The following is a 16,620-nucleotide window of genomic DNA, read 5'->3' as shown; positions in this document are numbered from 1 at the left end:
AAGTTGGGAGGAAAGGGTTTATTCAGCTTACACCTCCACAGCATCATTGAAGGAAGCCAGGACAGGAACTCAAGCAGGGCAGGCTCCTGGAGACAAGCGCTGATGTAGAGGCCATGGAGGGGTACTGCTAGCTGGTTTGCTTCTCATGGCTTGCTCAGCCTGCTTTATTATAGAACTCAGGACCACCAGTCAAGGGAGGGAACCACCCACAGTGGACTGGGCCCTCCCCCATCAATCACTAATTAAGAAAATGCCTTACTGGTGGATATTATAGAGGCAATTTCTCAACTGAGGCTCCTTCCTCTTTGATGACTGTAGTTTGTGTCAAGTTGACATGTAACCAGCTAGTGAAAGTACTGTTCATGGGTTTCTTAAAACTGGCTGACTCCAAGTTAAGAGTGACTGCTGGTGGAGTTTTCCTTAGTCCATGCAGGGACTTTCTTTTGGATGCTTCCTGTGCGGTGGAGTATATCCCAGTGGGTGCTTAATAAATGCAAACTGTAATTCTGACCTCTTTGTACAGTTATCTCTAAGCTTTCTATATCTATGACCAACTGATAACACCTATCTATCAAATCAGGGTCTCCTGGGAGGAAAGACATCCAAGGTACTTAAAAAGGGGGTGAAAGTAGAGACCTCATCTAATCAAGAGAAATTAGGTGGAGTTTTCTGCCTACCTTTTTTTTTTTGATTTCTAAAGAATCCAATCCCCCTCCCATCCCCCACCAAAAAAAAAAAGCCGGGTGACGGCGGTGCACACCTTTAATTCCAGCACTTGGGAGGCAGAGACAGGCAAATCTCCGAGTTCGAGGCCAGCATGGTCTACAGAGTGAGTTCCAGGAAGGCCAGGGTTACACAAAGAAACCTTGCCTCGAAAAACTCAACCAAACCAAAACAAAGAACCCCATATCATCTCCTCTGCCTTTATCCTTGAAACTCCAAGTTTGTGTCTGTTCCACCTGTAGGTCATTGCCAGAGGAGTTCCTGTAAGCCTTTTAAGGTCCATCCCAAAGTGTTCATTGTTGCTTTCACAGTCTGACCTCCAGGGTTTGGTCAATTGCTGATGTCCCTGTACAATGCAAGCATCCTGGCCCTAAAAACCTAGAGGCAAAGTGCTCCTTAGTAATCCAGATTGACAGATAGGGAGGTTATCTTAGCACCTTTTAAATGATTTAACTCTTTAAGCTGGGCGAGGAGCCCCCTCAGCAGGACCTGTTTTCAGATACATTGGTTCAAGAGCTGAGCCCAGATTCTCAGGGCGAAGAGTTGGGGATGGGGCGTCTTCAGGTCCCAGGTAGGCACGGTCAGGAAGTCTGGCCTTAGCCTTGATTCTGACAGCGAGCTCAGGAATCGCTGGCTCTGGAGTCCCTCTCCTCCACTGACTCTATATAGGCTGAAATGGAAAGGGAGCCAGCCCCACAGGTGCCTAATTATGGTAAGGAGGCGACTTCACGCTGCCACCGGGAGGTCAAGCAGCAATTAAGCATCACAGGTCCTAATGAAGGACTGATAGATGAGGAAGGCCGTAAAGATGCAGATGCCAGGGAGGGTCAGGGCTGGGAAGAGCTCACAGGAAGTTAACGGAGGCACGGTGTGAAGAAGAATCCGGGAATAGCTGTGAGCGTGCGCAGTAAAAGCCGCGAGCGTGGCAGGTCTCCCCTTTGTGCATGTATGCGTGCCGTCCTGCCCGCCTTCCACTTTATTTAAAAAAAAAAAAAAAAGGAAAAGAAAAGAAAAAAGAAAAACTCGTGGTTCTCGAAATGTGCCTCTCTCCAAAAAAAAAAGGGGGGGGGGACTGGTGAACTTCACGCATGCGCTCTGCGGGAGGTGACTGGGTGATGACAACGCACACTGCCAGCCTGGAGCTCTAGGTGGCGTCATCTCCCTACTGGGATGCAGTGTGCATGCGCGGCGCTAACCACTCGCGGCAGGGCGGGCACAGGCTGGGTTGGGCTGGGCAGGGCAGGACGGCGGCTCGGTGGGGTCATTGAGGCGCAGGCGCAGTGCGGTGTTTGTCTACCCCGGACTGACGGGCGGCCTGGCGGCGAGCGGCGGCGGGGAAGATGGCGGCGTCCTCCCTAGAGCAAAAGCTGTCCCGCCTGGAAGCCAAGCTTAAACAGGAGAACCGCGAGGCCCGGAGGAGAATCGACCTCAACCTGGATATTAGCCCCCAGCGGCCCAGGCCCAGTAAGCACGGCGGCGTGGGGGAGGGGGCGGGTGGGGCGGGGCCCGCTGTGTCAGGCCCCGCCCACCAGGCAGAGCCCGCCCCCGCTTCCGGGGCGCTAGCTCTCCTCCCCTCTACTCCCTACCGCTGTCAGCTTGCAGAGAGAGGGTCACGGTGACCTGGGAGTCGGGTGGGCAGTCTCCAGGGCGACTTCCTCCCCACACATACCGCGATCCTAGGCTTCACATCATGGGAGCTTAGCGACTGGGTCCTCTCACCCTGTGGACTGCTCCCAGTGCCTTGTCACCTACACCTAGCAGGCTATCAGACCCGAAGCCACCGAGACCACAGCCAAGTCTTTGAACCCTACAAACAGTGAGATCTCTTTTGACCCAGTGGTTTCACTCTTGCTGTTTCTGGGACCGTCAAGAGGTCCCGTCCCCCCTCCCCCCCCAGCACACAGTCCACACACATGTATACCCATCTGCCCTCTTAGGTCACTTGGCCTTTATTTACATCCAGTCCTTGTTTGAATAGAGGAGTCTTTCATTTGATGGCTGCTCTAAGCCTGGAAGTCTTTGGGCTCAGGGGACTGCCTCCTTCACACAGGGGTACCTCATATGTCTGTGGCCAGCTAACTTCAGTGTCGCTGTCTTAGTGTGTCTGGCCCTCTGGAAACACATAGCCAGCTCTCAGCCTGGCAGATTTTGTCTCCTGGCCTCAGGTGACTGCTAGTCCTGCAGACACCTGTGGCGGTGTAGATGTATCTAGTCTCGCCCAGCAGACACACACCTCCTTTCTTACTCTCCCATCTCTGGGCCTGCCCCCCTGACGTATGGTCCTGTACCGACAGCTGTTCCCCTTCTTTCTATACACACACCTAGTTTGTCACCATCATGACCACAGTTAGCGTCCTTGTTGTAGCCCAGATACCCTGTCCCCAAGTCTCTCTGCTGGAAGGAATTTGATTTTTCCTCCTTCCTCTTCTACTCTGTGATCACTGCCTTGCCAGCCCTTTCTGTATCCCTCTTGATTGAGCAGAATGCCTTCTTTATACTCTGTGATACAATGTTTGGAGTATATTATTGTACTGTGGGTCACCTTGGTAAGAGGGGAAAGGCAGCCTCCCATAGCTGAGAATTCTGTCCACTCCCTGGTCACCTGGCCCAACCTTCACAGCCTGATCTTACCCCTTGAATCCCTCTTCAGGGTTCCCGCCATCCTTCCTGCTTCTGGCCTGAGTCTGCCAGTTTTCCTTCCTGGGGGGAGGGGGGGTTTCTTCCAGTGTGTGGAGATACCCAGAAGTGTGGGTGCTTTTCACTGGATTCTGCCTGGGACCAGAAGCTGGGCCAAGCCTTGGAGGGCTCCTGCCAGACTCTGCAGAGCCATCTTTTCCAGCCCCAGTGTGGATGAGCCTGGGTTGGGTATGGGGTTCTAGGTACCCTAAGAGGTGTCTGTCCCTAGAACAGAGTGAGACCTGGTAAGGCTGGTGGCTGGCAGGCCCCGGAGCCCCCTGCAGGTGTCTGTGTCCGTCAGCTCCATGCCTTCCTCCCACCTTCTCATCTCTGTCGGTTTCTACCCATCTCTGCAGTGTGGTACCTTGCGCCTCCCCCTCCTCTTCATTATGATTTGATTTCTTTTCTGTTGGACAAATCAGTTATTTCTGTTGTGATTTATCGTGGTTTTTTTTTTCTTCCTTTCCCCATCCAGTTATTGTGATCACTCTAAGCCCTGCTCCTGCCCCGTCCCAGCGAGCAGGTACCAGCCTTTTTATCATTGCTGCTTGCATATCTGCACATTGACCTAACCGCTGCCCCTGCCGCAGAATACCATTCATCCCTGCCCCATGTTCTGTGTGTTCTGTCTCTTCATTTTCACTTTCTCGCTCTTCCCTGCCGCAGTGTGAGCCTGACCGCACTTCCTCTGTGTCCTCTAGTCTCCCCATTTCTTCTTTGACTCAATTTGGAACTCCCAGAGGATGAAATGGGCTCCCCTAATAAATGGGAGTCTGCTAGGTGGGCACACAAGGGTGTGTGTGTGTGTGTGTGTGTGTGTGTGTGTGTGTGTGAATAAGAAGGTGGGTAGAGGCAGGTGCACTGTTCCTATTCAGTCTATCACTATTGTGGAGTGACTGAGTGTCATGACTTATGGACTGTGTCTGCTCTCAGGACCCAGGAGCATAGCAGTAAGAAAAACAGACTGAGGCTGCGATAAGGGTTCATCAGTGGACACTAAGCACATTCCTGATTCTAGAGAATAGTCTAGTAGGGTGAGGGACTCTGCATAGGGTCTCTCAGGGAAAGCTGGTGGAGGATACAGGATTTGAACAAAAGTGTCCCAGGAGGCTGTGGGAGGAAAGACCCCCCACTCCCAACACACACACACACACACACACACACACACACACACACACACACATACACACACACGCGCGCGCGCGCGCGCAGGCGCGCAAGGACTCCATGCTAGGCAGTTCAGCTATGCTGATTCCAAGGTAAACACTGTCTTGTGTGTGTGTAAGAGAAAGAATACCTGTGTTAGCAGAGATGACTGTTGGTGGTCATGTGTTCCCAGCTTGTGTGTATACATGGATGAGTGTGTGTGTGTTCCATACTTTTGGTGTACATGTGTGTACATGTGTACCTGCACATGAGTATATGCATGTTGGTCTGGTAGCCTGAAAAGTGAGCATGTGTCCCTGTGATCCATCTTACTTTCTCTCATCCAATCATCCTCACTTCTTCCTCCTTCACTATTAAACTTACTGTACTAGCCAGGGCTGCCATGTGACTCGAACCCTTCTAACCTCTATTCTCAGGGCCTGTGTATATTTCTCTCCTCTTTTCCACTCTAGCCCCATCAAATCCATGCTTCAGAGAGTGGGGCCAGCAGCCTCCTCCATGGGTCTGAGGCAGCCTAAGAGGGCTTGACGGTCTGTGTAGGTAAGGTGCTGGTAGACTGTGGAGAAGGCAGAGGTATGGTCCCCACCCCAGAGAGCTGAGGTGTCAGAGAAAGAAGGATCACAGGAGTCCATGAAGATGGGCTGTGGACAGTTCCAGGAGCGTCTGGGCGCAGCTGGGATCCCAACCACCAGGACTAAAAAGGACCTGGATGTCAGCCCAGTGGTCTCTGCTAATTAATTACTGGGCCCAGCTCACCAAAAGCCATTAGGTTGATTGTGGGGAAAAGAGGTAGTAAATTTAAGGGTATGGAGAAGTATATTAGAAAGCAGCAGGCCTTTAATACAACACTTGAGAAGCAGAGGCAGCCAGATCTGTGAGTTTGAGACCAACCTGGTCTACAGAGCGAGTTTCAGTATAGCCAGAACTGTTACATAGAGAAACCCTGTCTCGAAAAACCAGACTCCAGGCCACCTGGGAAGTGATGTTTGAAGGATGCCCTGCTGATGCCCTGAGCTGAGCTAGCTGTAATCCTTCTAGGGCACTAGGACCCCTGAAGTATGAGAGGATCATGGAGGGTAGATGCTTCCAGAAACCACAGGGGTTCATAGCCCCTTTCACTAGACCCAGAACCCCTAGCTCTTTAAGGAACCTACTCTTAATGTCTCATGTTCTCTCTGGCTGTCTCTGCAGCATCTCCTCTGGACAGCTGGGTCCCAAGTCTTGGCTCTTTCTCTTTCTTTCTCCTGTTCCCCCACATCCTAACATCGCCCGCCCATCCTGGGGTGCCTGCTGCCTGCCCGCCGCCTGCCTGTAGCATGCCCGAGCCATCCGCATGCAGGCCGTTGGGAAGTACCAAGCTCCCCTCCGTGGCCCAGCATCTTCCACCTGCCCAGCCCAGCTAGTTCCCGGAAGAGCTTTGCTGTTTAGATTCCCATCAGTCCCTCCTCCCAAGAGCTCAGACTTAGCCTGGGCTTCTGTTCCTGCCCCCACCCCCACCCCATCCCAGTTCTGCAGGCCTGGTTGGGACATGCACAAATGAGCCAGCTGGCCAGAAGGTGGCCCTCCCTGACCTAGGAGTGGAATCTGGGGCAAGACAGCCTGAAACCAGAGTTCCATAGCTATTGGCTCTTGTTCATCCACAGTGCAGTGTTGGTGGCCAGACCAGGTTCCAAGCCGGTCCTGTTGGGCATTCTGTCCTCATGTGGTTCCCATGTGAGCACTGTGGCCCCGGGCCTGCTTTCTGGCACTGCTGGGTGAAGTTCCTGGCAGAGAGTCCTCCCATTTCTCTACAGTATGTACTTGAGGACAAACCCTCAGCTTCTGGGATCCTCCCTCTCCCACCAGCCCATCCAATCTCCTTTCAGATCAAAGGGATAGAGATGGTACCTTGAAGATACCCCAGGGGGTGGGGAAGGAGGTCCCAGCCAGCAGAGCAGGGGGCTGTGTCAGCCTGGCCAAAGGGATATGAGAGAGAAGATGAGAACCCCAACTCCTTCTAGACCAGCTAGATTCTAACTCCTTTCATGCCCCTGGTTTTTAACCCGCCAGCCCTGCAGCTCCCACTGGCCAATGATGGGGGCAGTCGCTCACCATCCTCAGAGAGCTCCCCACAGCACCCTACACCGCCCTCCCGGCCCCGCCACATGCTGGGGCTCCCATCAACCTTGTTCACACCCCGCAGTATGGAGAGGTAAGCTGGCGGAGCAGGGCCAGCATAGGGCCCTCCTTGTGCTGGTCCATGGGAGGTGGGTGACGTCTGTGGGACCCTTCTGACTAGCTCCTATTTTGTTCTTCAGCATCGAAATTGACCAGAAGCTGCAGGAGATCATGAAGCAGACAGGGTACCTGACCATCGGAGGCCAGGTACTACCTCCCCATTGGCATCCTGGGGGCTGTGACAGGACCCAGGCAGGCTAGAGGTGGTGGGTGTCAGGAGCAGAGGTTCTGGGGACCCTCCAGCTGCCTTGCTCTTCACCCAGCGTTATCAGGCAGAAATCAATGACTTGGAGAACCTGGGCGAGATGGGCAGCGGTACCTGTGGTCAGGTGTGGAAGATGCGCTTCCGGAAAACAGGCCACATCATTGCTGTCAAGGTGAGCCTTCCACACCCCAGTTCCAGGATGTATCCTGTACCCTTGCAGCCTGCCCAGCACTTGAAGCTCCCCTCCTGGCTGTCCCTCCTTTCAGCAAATGCGGCGCTCGGGGAACAAGGAAGAGAATAAGCGTATCCTGATGGACCTGGATGTGGTACTCAAGAGCCACGACTGCCCCTACATCGTTCAGTGCTTTGGCACCTTCATCACCAACGTGAGCACCCTGCCTGAGGGGCCAAGCCTTCTGCCCCCTAGGTCCTACATGTCCCCAGGTACCAGATTGTGGTTAGGTTGGGGAGGAAAGCATGGCTGCCCCAAACCCTGTGTGCCACCCTTCCTCTACAGACAGACGTCTTCATTGCCATGGAGCTCATGGGCACGTGTGCAGAGAAGCTGAAGAAACGAATGCAGGGCCCCATTCCGGAGCGAATCTTGGGCAAGATGACTGTGGCGGTGAGTGGCTAAGTCTGGGCTTGTGTGGCTAGGTGGTTGTCCCTGTGTTCTGTCAAACGTGCCCCCTCCCACCCACCCCCCCGCCGCCGCCCTTGACAGGTTTCTGAATCTCTGTCCTGCAGATTGTGAAGGCGCTGTACTATCTGAAAGAGAAGCATGGTGTCATTCACCGTGATGTCAAACCCTCCAACATTCTGCTAGACGAGCGGGGCCAGATCAAGCTCTGCGACTTTGGCATCAGCGGGCGCCTTGTTGACTCTAAGGCCAAAACACGGAGTGCTGGCTGTGCTGCCTACATGGCTGTGAGTGGGGCCCTGCTGGGTCTGACAAGGGGACTGGGTGGGCTGGCCCTGCCCTCAGCCTATATCTTCTTTCTCTCCCTCCTTGCAGCCTGAGCGCATTGACCCCCCAGACCCTACCAAGCCTGACTATGACATCCGAGCCGATGTGTGGAGCCTGGGCATATCATTGGTGTGTTGGGGCTCCTGTTCTGGGGCTTGGTGGGAAGGCAGGGATCTCTTTCCTGCTGCTCCAGCAGTGCCTGTCACCTTCCCAGGTGGAGCTGGCAACGGGACAGTTTCCCTACAAGAACTGCAAGACAGACTTTGAGGTCCTTACCAAAGTCCTACAGGAAGAGCCTCCGCTCCTGCCTGGTCACATGGGCTTCTCAGGGGACTTCCAGTCATTCGTCAAAGACTGGTGAGCATGCCCACTCTGCCTACTTCTCTACTTTGGGATGTTCTTGGGATGTTCTGGAATGTCTGATGTCCTCGTGCTGCTGGGGAGGGCTGGGGAAAGGGGAAGGGAGGAGATGGGCATGGGTAGAGGCAGGTCCATGACTAGAGGCTATAGACAGGAACTAATTCTGGAGCCTTTGCAATCACTTTCTGGCTTTGGATCTGGCCTAAGGGGACAGCTGGTCCTATGGGTGTCCGGTGTGGTTACCTAGGGCTTTGTTATGGAGGTTATGCAGGAAGACCACACTTGAGTCTTAACTTTCTCTTGTGTGAACTTCACATTCTGGTTCCAACTTCCCAGCTGGGTCTTCACCATGCTACCCTGGGCCAGGAGACTTTGTGGATCCCCAGCCTGGTGGAACCTGGCTGTGAGCAGCTGCTTCTGGCTGATCTGGAAGACCCCTTTTTCACTGGGGAGGGCCTGAGCACAGGTGCGCATCCAGGCACAGCCAGGCTCCACCTCCCTGACTATCTTTTCTCTTCTCTCCCTGCTCTTCGTCCAGCCTTACTAAAGATCACAGGAAGAGACCAAAGTATAATAAGCTACTTGTGAGTACCTAGCCCCTAACTCCCGCCACACGTGAAGTCCTCCCGGTCTCGGTTGCAGGACCAGGAGGGCTGACTCCTCATGCTAAGCTAACTCCTGGGCCTACAGGAACACAGCTTCATCAAGCACTATGAGACACTCGAGGTGGATGTGGCATCCTGGTTCAAGGACATCATGGCAAAGACCGAGTCTCCAAGGACTAGTGGAGTCCTGAGCCAACACCACCTGCCCTTCTTCAGGTAGCCTCACGGCAGCGGCCAGCCCCATAGGGGCCCAGGGGCATGGCCACAGGCCCCCCTTCCCACCTGGCCAATCCAGCTGCCCATCAGGGGACCTGGGACCTGGACGGCTGCCAAGGGCTGAGGACAGAAAGTAGGGGGTACCCATCCACCACTGACTCCCTACCCACCAGCTGTGGACAGACGGGCATGCTGGTCCCTAATTCTTCCCACTCTGGGGTCAGCCAACTATGCGAACCCCACCCCACCCCGACAGACACTGTGAACGGAAGACAGCAGGCCATGAGCAGACTCGGTATTTATTCAATCATAACCTATGGGCTGGGGTGGCCCCTGGGGCAAAGAGAAAGCCCCTGTTCCTTTCCCCCACACTCCCAGTGTCTGCCCCCTCCACCTTCTCTCCCACATGCTTGCTCTCCATTTTCCCCTCTCTCCCCTTCCTCTCTAGCTCTGTCCCTTTCTGGTTTCCTGTCTCCCTCCCAGCCTCTGCCTCTCTCCTAGCCTAAGCCTGGGCCCAGCCGCTCCTGCCCCTCAGTGGAAGCCCCAGGTCCACCCAGGCCTCCTCAAGTCCTTGCCCTAGGATAGCTTTGTGGGCATTGTGACTGCAGCCAAATGGGTTGCTGTCTCTGTGTCTGTCTGTCTCTCTCTCTTTGATCTCAGGGGGTCCTTTTTGGAGTTTATTGTATTTTATTGTACTTGGTAGGGTGTGGGGGGGGCTTGTCCTCATGGGGTGTGTCGGTACCTTCAGAAACTTTTACCAAAGTAATGTTTAGCTGCTTGTGGTGGGCCCCCTCCTCTCCGTTGCCCTCAGGCATTGGAGGGTTGGACTGCTGGCTGCTCTTTGTCAGTTCTGGCGTAAGAGAGACCAGGCTTCATCGGGGGACCCTCACATGGGACTGGGGACTGGTTACAGCCTGGGGTTGAGTAGAAGAGCTCAGGTGGTACAGAGGGAGACCACGGGGCCTCAGCCACACAGATGGCCTTCAGGAAAGGTGTTGGAGGAATGCAGTGGAGAACAGCAGGAAGCAGGGGCGAACTGGAGGGAGTCAGTGACAGGAGTGAGGCCGAGGGCAGAAGGAGGGGTTCCAAAGAAGTCAGGGATTGAGAGTTAAGTAGATGTGGAGGTCTGCGCATGTGTGTCAGGGACGAGTTGGACAGGCTTGAGTACAAGTGAGGCCAGGGTATTGGCATGTGAAGTGACCTACTCCCATTATGCCCTAAGCATCCTCCCTCAGCTCACCTAGAGCTGACCAGCTCCAACCCAGCGTGTGGCCCGGAGTGGGCCAGATGTCTGTCCCATGGTTCTGCAATGGCCAGGACAGGGTGGGGTATGTTTCCTTTTTGTTGGTGATGCATGCAAATCAAGTGGACAAGAGAACAATATAACAGAACAAAACAAAAAATACTTTAAAACCACAAACAAAACCCAGCACCAAAGCTGAGAAACCTTGCTGGATGTAGCTGATGACACAACTGTAGGCTTAGGTGACACTGTGGCTCTTAACTATCCTATTGACTCATCTTCATCCTATTGACACAATGCCGCATGGTTAAATTGCAATAGAAGTCATCTGCTCTGCCTGGGCAGGGCACCTCTCTCCTTATCCCTTACGTGGGGAGGTGGAGTGAAGTAGGGGTAGGGTAACAAGCCTGGCCCCCACCCTTACCATTTTGAGGCTAGCTACCAGCATGGGCAGCCTTCATGGGTAGTTAGGTCACTTGGCTGGTCCTTGGGCCAGCACAGGCCCAAGACTGGGCCGCATGGTTTTATTTTTATTTAACTTTATTTTCTGTGTGTGTCTCTGTCTGTCTGTGTCCATCCCCCTCCAGTGTTAAGTGGGAGCCTGGGGGAGTCTCCCACTTCCCCACCTCTCCCAAATCCTCCCCTCTGTCACCAGCCATCCCTCTGGCCCAGGCAGAGTGGGTGTCAGGCAGGTAGGGACCTGGAGTGGCCTGGTCCTTCCCTCTGGCCTATGGACTCCTCCTCAGGCCACCAGTGTTGCCCTCTCCCTTTTTAAAACAAAATACCCTTGTTTGTAAATCCTTAGCGCTTGAGAATAAAACCCTTCCCTTTTCTTCTGAGTGTGGTGTCCTAAGAATGGTAGAATTTATAGAGATGCGGGAAGGGGCTGGGAGTTGGGCTTTTAATGTGTAGGCTAAACACTGCCTGTTTCGTGAGAAACAGTCAGGGCTGGAGCTGGGTGGGAGGTGATTGGAGTGACTGGGGGTATCAAGCTGCTTTGTGAGGGGCCCCCTTTTCCTAGAAACTTCAGCACACCAAGAAGTCCTTATCCATGCAGGCCTTGAGCATGGGCTCGGATGTCAGCCCCTGCATCCTCCGCCCCCGCTCCCTGCTTCCCAGGGTGGCAGACTCACCAAGGCCAGGGCTGCCTACCCACACCTACAGGGCTGAGTACAGCCCAACCAGGTGCCTGCTGCTGGCCTGGAGCATTCCAGCCTGGATAGACCACCATGGTGGGCACCACACTCCTGCTCCTGGCCCTGCTCCCTGGGACCGCCACTGTGCTCAATGAACAACTTGGTATGTAGAGGCTGGCACGGGGCGGGGGCATCATGTCCCACTTCCCTATTGCTCCTTCTCAACTTAGTTTTGCATCTGGGGTGTTGGGGGTGGTGTCATTCCCTTTCCTCAAAGTTCTCAACAACCAAGTGATGGCAAGGGCTGTGGGAATGGGGCCAGGTGTGCAAATCATTCTTGAGACATCCCCCAGCTAACTGCCAGTTGACGGCAGTCATTTGCCTGTGTAGACCATGTTAGAGTGTGCACATAAGTGCAGGCCTGGGTGAGCACAAGAGACCATCCATCACCTGTTGGTGCTGTCCTCCCTTTGTCTGGGGTCTTGGTTCTCTACTGAGCAGAAATGCTCATTCCAATTGCCTGTCTGGACTGAGGCTCATAGGGAGGGTGCCTCACACAGCAGATGCCAGCACCTACCTCTCCTCAGTGGTCAGTAAGTCAGAATGGATCTCTTAGACACAAAGACAAGACTCTTGCTCCAAGACTTAGGGCAACCTGAACTGGGCAGAGAACCCTGACTTGCTCTTATCCATCTGAACTCCATCCAGTGCAAATGCTGGTCAACCCCATGGGGCACCAAATCCCCATCCCTAGTCTGCATGTGGCAAAAGAGGTCAGAAAAGGAAGGAGCACAGCTCTGTGTGGGGTTTCGACTCCTAGGCAGTGATATCATTAGGGAGTACATGGTAGTAACGTGGAGGGAATTTGGCACACAGCTGAGCAGGGATAAAAAGACCACCTGTAATGCGTTACTATTCCAAGAGAAGCAAGGGCTGGAGGTGGAAGCCCTACCCTAGAAGGAATGCGTCCTCGCTCTATGCTCCGTTTCAGCACTCCCGTTCCCTGGGGCACCTGGCCCCTGGCTGCGCAGACCCCTTTTCAGTCTGGATTTATCAGACACAGAGGATTCATTCCCTCGCCGCACTGGACCACTGGAGGTTCCAGCCGACAGCCATGTGTTTGTGCAGGTGCGGGCGCCAGAAACACCGAGGGTGGGTGGGGATAAATGGGGACCGATCAACCTTGATGGCGCGTTGGTCCCTTAGGCGGCTCTGGCCCGTCCTTCACCGAGATGGGGCCTGGCCCTGCACCGCTGCTCCCTAACGCCTTCCTCACGTCCGGCCCTGGGGCCTGCTCTGGTGCTTCTACGTGGGGGCTGCCCTGCCGACGCCTCTGTCAGCTTCTCACCACCTCCACACCCGGATGCCGCTCGCCCCGCACGCTTCAGCTTCCGCCTGCGCCCGGTATTCAACGCCTCAGTGCAGTTCTTGCACTGCCAGATAAGCCGTTGCCGTCTCAGCCAGCGCCACCGGGCTGTCCGCCAGACACCAACGCCTCTGACCCCGCCGGCGCCTCCGCAGGTGCGCTTGCAGAGGCAGTAATCTCAGCACCGGAGGAAGACTCTGTAGTTAGTCACAAGCGGTTCTGGCAGCTGAGGGAAGAACTCTACCAGGTTTAGGGACCTGGGAGGCAGAATGCTTTATGGTCTGTGTACCTCTTAGGATGGGTACTGGGTACAGAGCTATCCCTCATGGATCTACTTGCATGGGAACTCCCCAGGAGACAGAAAATAACACAGCCTCAGGCTCTGGGATCCTTGGGTGGGAATCTTGGAGTTCTTTTAGGACTGGAAGACTGGATGCAGAAAACTGACACGTCCAAAGCCCTGATTTGCGTGCCTCACTTGGGACCTAGCGACTGGCATAGGGTGTGTTCTAGGGCTGAAACCACTTTCTGTTTAGGGCTTGGGCCCGGGAGTCCTGTTGTGACCTCCTAGCTCTAGTGGAAAGCTGGAAGTTTAAGTCCATCTTAGGAGCTCTGGAGGACCAGACCCAGAATCACCAAGGCCCTGACGTCTGGTTTCTTCCCTCCCAACCCAGTGTCTGCCTCAGGATGAGGCATGCGCGGGCAGCGGTGAGAGCCTTGGTACCGACAGCCCGCTCCTGCACACTCTGACGCAGCCCATCGTGGTCACAGTACCTCGTCCGCCCCCTAGTAAGCTCGCAAGCGGCCCTGGAACTCGGGTGGTAAACACAACTAGGTCCAGGGCCTGGTCTCAGCCTTGTGCACATCCCCATAGGGCCGTCCAAGAGTATCCCAGGCAGGGCCTTGCGCCCCGAGCCTTCCGCTCCAGGCGCTGCAGCCTTGGAGCCGGCACCAGTGGTGGCGTTGGTGTTAGCGGCATTCGTGCTGGGTGCTGCGCTAGCTGCAGGGCTCGGTCTCGTCTGCGCGCACTCAGGTACGGACTTCTGTCCCGCCAGAACCCCACACCTATTTCCACACGTCCAGACAGCCTACTCCCCCATACAACCCCTCCCCCCACATACATCCTGCGCACCCCACAACGCCGAACTTCTCTCTCGGATCTGGCCCTCAGGGCTAGTACACCTGCGGCAGCTCCCACTAGGGGGCGCGCTCACCCTGGCACAGCGCACAGGCAACCCCTATTCTAGCCCGCTTCTTATTTCAGCACCTCCAGACCCCGGCCAGCCTCTTAGAGCTTCGCCCAGCGGCCCTCAGCTCCAGAGGTCCTCGTAGGCAGGTAAGCACAGAGTGCGAAGAGGTGATGGTAAGGGTCCTTCACAGCCTTACTCACTGGGCTCCAAATAGTTTGAAAATTCTTTTAGTCTTTTGAACAACCTTCAGGCGGCTACTTTTACCGTTTCCATCAGAGATTTTCTTTAAACAAAACAAAAAACACAGCACTTTTTATGAGGTTAAGTAACTTGTCAAGGTGGAGCTGGAGATTGAATGTGGGGCACGGGGTTACCAGCAGTGAAGAAAGGGGGTCTTTAAGACTTGAACAGGCACTGGGTAAGAGTTAGGGATAAGACACAGCTCCTAGTCTCACACAGGTGCATAGACTGATGGAGGAAGCCAATGTCTGCTGGGAAAATGTTGTGACCCGAGAGGTGATCTCCCACACTGAGCCTCTGCCTCCTCTAGAGACGCCACAACCCGGTGAAGTCCTCCGATGCATCCAGTCATGGATTCAGAACCTTTTGGGAGGACTTCTGCACGTCTCTCCTCCATCACCCCCTTCTCGTCTTTACTCCCCTGGTTCAAAATAAATTGCTGACCTGCCTGCTAATGTTCAGTGTAATCACTATGCTCCCACGGATGGGGGGCAGGGAGGGCAGGAAAGGGAGGCTCCAGGCTGTGCCTTGGGACCAGAACTTGGAGATATTTGTGGCTGGGAAAGACTTAGATTGAAGGGGTGCGACTCCAATCCCCATGAACACATACACCCAGGGAGTCAGGGGCCATTTGCCTGGGACAGAAAATAACACCCAAACTTGGCCAGCTTGAGTTTAAATTAAACTCTGCTTTCGTCCTCCATTCCAAGAGCTCACTTGCTCCTTCGCTCTTCCCCAGGTCGGACCTTTGCTCTTTTCTCCCATCCCCAGACCCTACCTTCATCAGGTCTCTGTGTACCACTCGAGTCCCCCCTGCTCAAACTGCCCCCTCCTTTGCACTTAAGCAACAATGGAATTTCCAGATCTAGTTTACCAATGAGGAAACAGAGGCTCAGCAATACCAATCAGTCTTCACCAAAGACTCCAGGGCTGTCTACCCCCATAACCCAGACTTATTTTTCTTTCAAGCTAGACTCTCACTAGGTAGCCCAGGCTAACCTCAAACTCAACGGTCTTCCCGTCTCAGCCTCCCAAATGCTGGGATTACTCATTACTCCTCATTACTCCTGGCAAGCCAGGGTTGGTTGGTTTGTTTAGATTTCTGTGTGCAAGTGTTTTGTCTGCACGTATGTATGTGCAGCATACGCGTACCTGGTGTTTGGGGAGGTCAGAAGAGGGAGTCGGATGCCTTGAAACTACAATTGGTTGGTGCTAGGAATCAATCAAACTCTTGTCATCTACAAGAACAGCAAGTGAGCCAGGTGTAGAGGTGTATGCTTTTAAATCCAGCATTCGGGAAGAGCTCCATGAGTTTGAGGCCAGCCTGTCTGCACATCGATATCCAGGCCACCAGGGCTACCCTGCCTCACAAAGGACAAGCCCAGGTTTTTTAGGGCTCTATGAAAAGCAAAGCACACCGTACGTATTTCATGGGTTGGCTCAGGAATATAGGGTCTAAGGTTTTGGCTCCAGCTCATGAGTGATATAAAACGCAAATAAAATCCGGGGATCCTCCTCCAGAGCCAGTCCTTCAGCTGACAAACGCGAGCCACGCCCCCATCCGCTAAGTCTTCCGGTAGCGCTTTTTCAGACCTTCGCGGCTTCCGTAGCCCCGCCCACCAAGAAAGGGCGCTCTAGAGTTCCGGCATGAAGCCGCCGCAGCGACAGCGGAAGGTCCCGGCCCGCTACCTAAGCGAGGCTGCCGGCCCTACTGCTTGGAGCCCCCGCGAGATGCGACATCTACTGAGACTTCTTGAGGCTCGGCGGGACCAGCCGGAGCCAAACGCCGCGGAGCTGGCCAAGGAGCTGCGGGGCCGCAGTGAGGCCGAGGTGGTGTCCCGGGACTGGGGGCTGGGCCAGGGAGCCCGGTGGCCTTGCTGAGCCCGAGCGGGCCTGGGGGGTGGAGCTTGGGGCGGGACCGCGAGTGGGGTGTGGGGCGGGGTTGTGGTGGCGCTTTGGAGCCGACCTAGGTTTACCTAAGGGGCCTGCTAACGAGGCGCTGTGAAGCTTAGGGTGAGGGGAGCTTAGAGATAGATCTCGGATGGCACGCTACTGGATTGTGGGTCTGTACGTAAGTGAAACAAAAACAGTGGAGCTTCTGAGTGGTGGTGGCGCACGCCTTTAATCCCTGCACTCGGCAGGCAGAGGCACGAGGATCTCTGTAAATTCGAGGTCAGCCTAGTGTATGGAGCTAGTTCTAGGACAGTCAGGGCTACTCAGAGAAACCGTATCTCGAAAAGGGAGAGAGGGGGAGGGAGGAATGGAGAGAGAGAGTGGGAGAGAGGGAGGGAGGGAGGGAGGGAGGGAGG

At 54.7% G+C, this 16,620-nt stretch overlaps 3 protein-coding genes across 5 annotated transcripts in view; all 3 read left to right on the top strand.

Moving 5' to 3' along the window:
• Positions 1 to 1,987: 1,987 nt before the first annotated feature.
• Map2k7 (mitogen-activated protein kinase kinase 7) lies at positions 1,988 to 11,216 on the top strand. Of its 2 annotated transcripts, XM_005366955.2 has the most exons (12): positions 1,988 to 2,187; positions 3,875 to 3,922; positions 6,616 to 6,757; positions 6,864 to 6,930; positions 7,047 to 7,160; positions 7,255 to 7,374; positions 7,506 to 7,613; positions 7,736 to 7,915; positions 8,004 to 8,084; positions 8,170 to 8,312; positions 8,854 to 8,899; positions 9,006 to 11,216. In XM_005366955.2, the coding sequence occupies exons 1-12, from the start codon at positions 2,064 to 2,066 to the stop codon at positions 9,138 to 9,140; spliced, it is 1,308 nt and encodes a 435-aa protein (XP_005367012.1). In that variant the 5' UTR covers positions 1,988 to 2,063; the 3' UTR covers positions 9,141 to 11,216. The 2 variants fall into 2 exon arrangements, with proteins under 2 accessions (XP_005367012.1, XP_005367014.1); XM_005366957.2 differs by lacking the exon at positions 3,875 to 3,922 and having other exon boundaries at positions 1,994 to 2,187.
• A 322-nt stretch (positions 11,217 to 11,538) lies between these two features.
• Tgfbr3l (transforming growth factor beta receptor 3 like) lies at positions 11,539 to 14,754 on the top strand. The gene is made up of 7 exons (XM_005366958.2): positions 11,539 to 11,678; positions 12,507 to 12,643; positions 12,722 to 13,036; positions 13,556 to 13,670; positions 13,756 to 13,914; positions 14,146 to 14,217; positions 14,622 to 14,754. Exons 1-6 carry the CDS (start codon positions 11,609 to 11,611, stop codon positions 14,211 to 14,213), a joined length of 864 nt encoding a protein of 287 aa, XP_005367015.1. The 5' UTR covers positions 11,539 to 11,608; the 3' UTR covers positions 14,214 to 14,217; positions 14,622 to 14,754.
• Positions 14,755 to 15,942: 1,188 nt separating this feature from the next.
• The window catches only part of Snapc2 (small nuclear RNA activating complex polypeptide 2), a 3,222-nt gene continuing 2,544 nt past the window's right edge, over positions 15,943 to 16,620 (top strand). Inside the window, exon 1 of one of the 2 annotated variants that reach the window (XM_005366952.2) lies at positions 15,943 to 16,141. In XM_005366952.2, coding sequence (XP_005367009.1) covers positions 15,959 to 16,141 — 183 coding nt within the window. In that variant the 5' untranslated portion in view covers positions 15,943 to 15,958. Of the gene's footprint in view, positions 16,142 to 16,270; positions 16,383 to 16,620 lie in introns of those variants that run through there. The other variant, XM_013353709.2, reaches the window with a different exon arrangement.

The sequence above is a fragment of the Microtus ochrogaster genome, unplaced genomic scaffold, assembly GCF_000317375.1.
Source record: "Microtus ochrogaster isolate Prairie Vole_2 unplaced genomic scaffold, MicOch1.0 UNK15, whole genome shotgun sequence".
Lineage (NCBI taxonomy): Eukaryota > Metazoa > Chordata > Mammalia > Rodentia > Cricetidae > Microtus > Microtus ochrogaster.
Note: the sequence above shows the minus strand (reverse complement) of the source record. Positions and strands in the feature narration are given on the sequence as shown.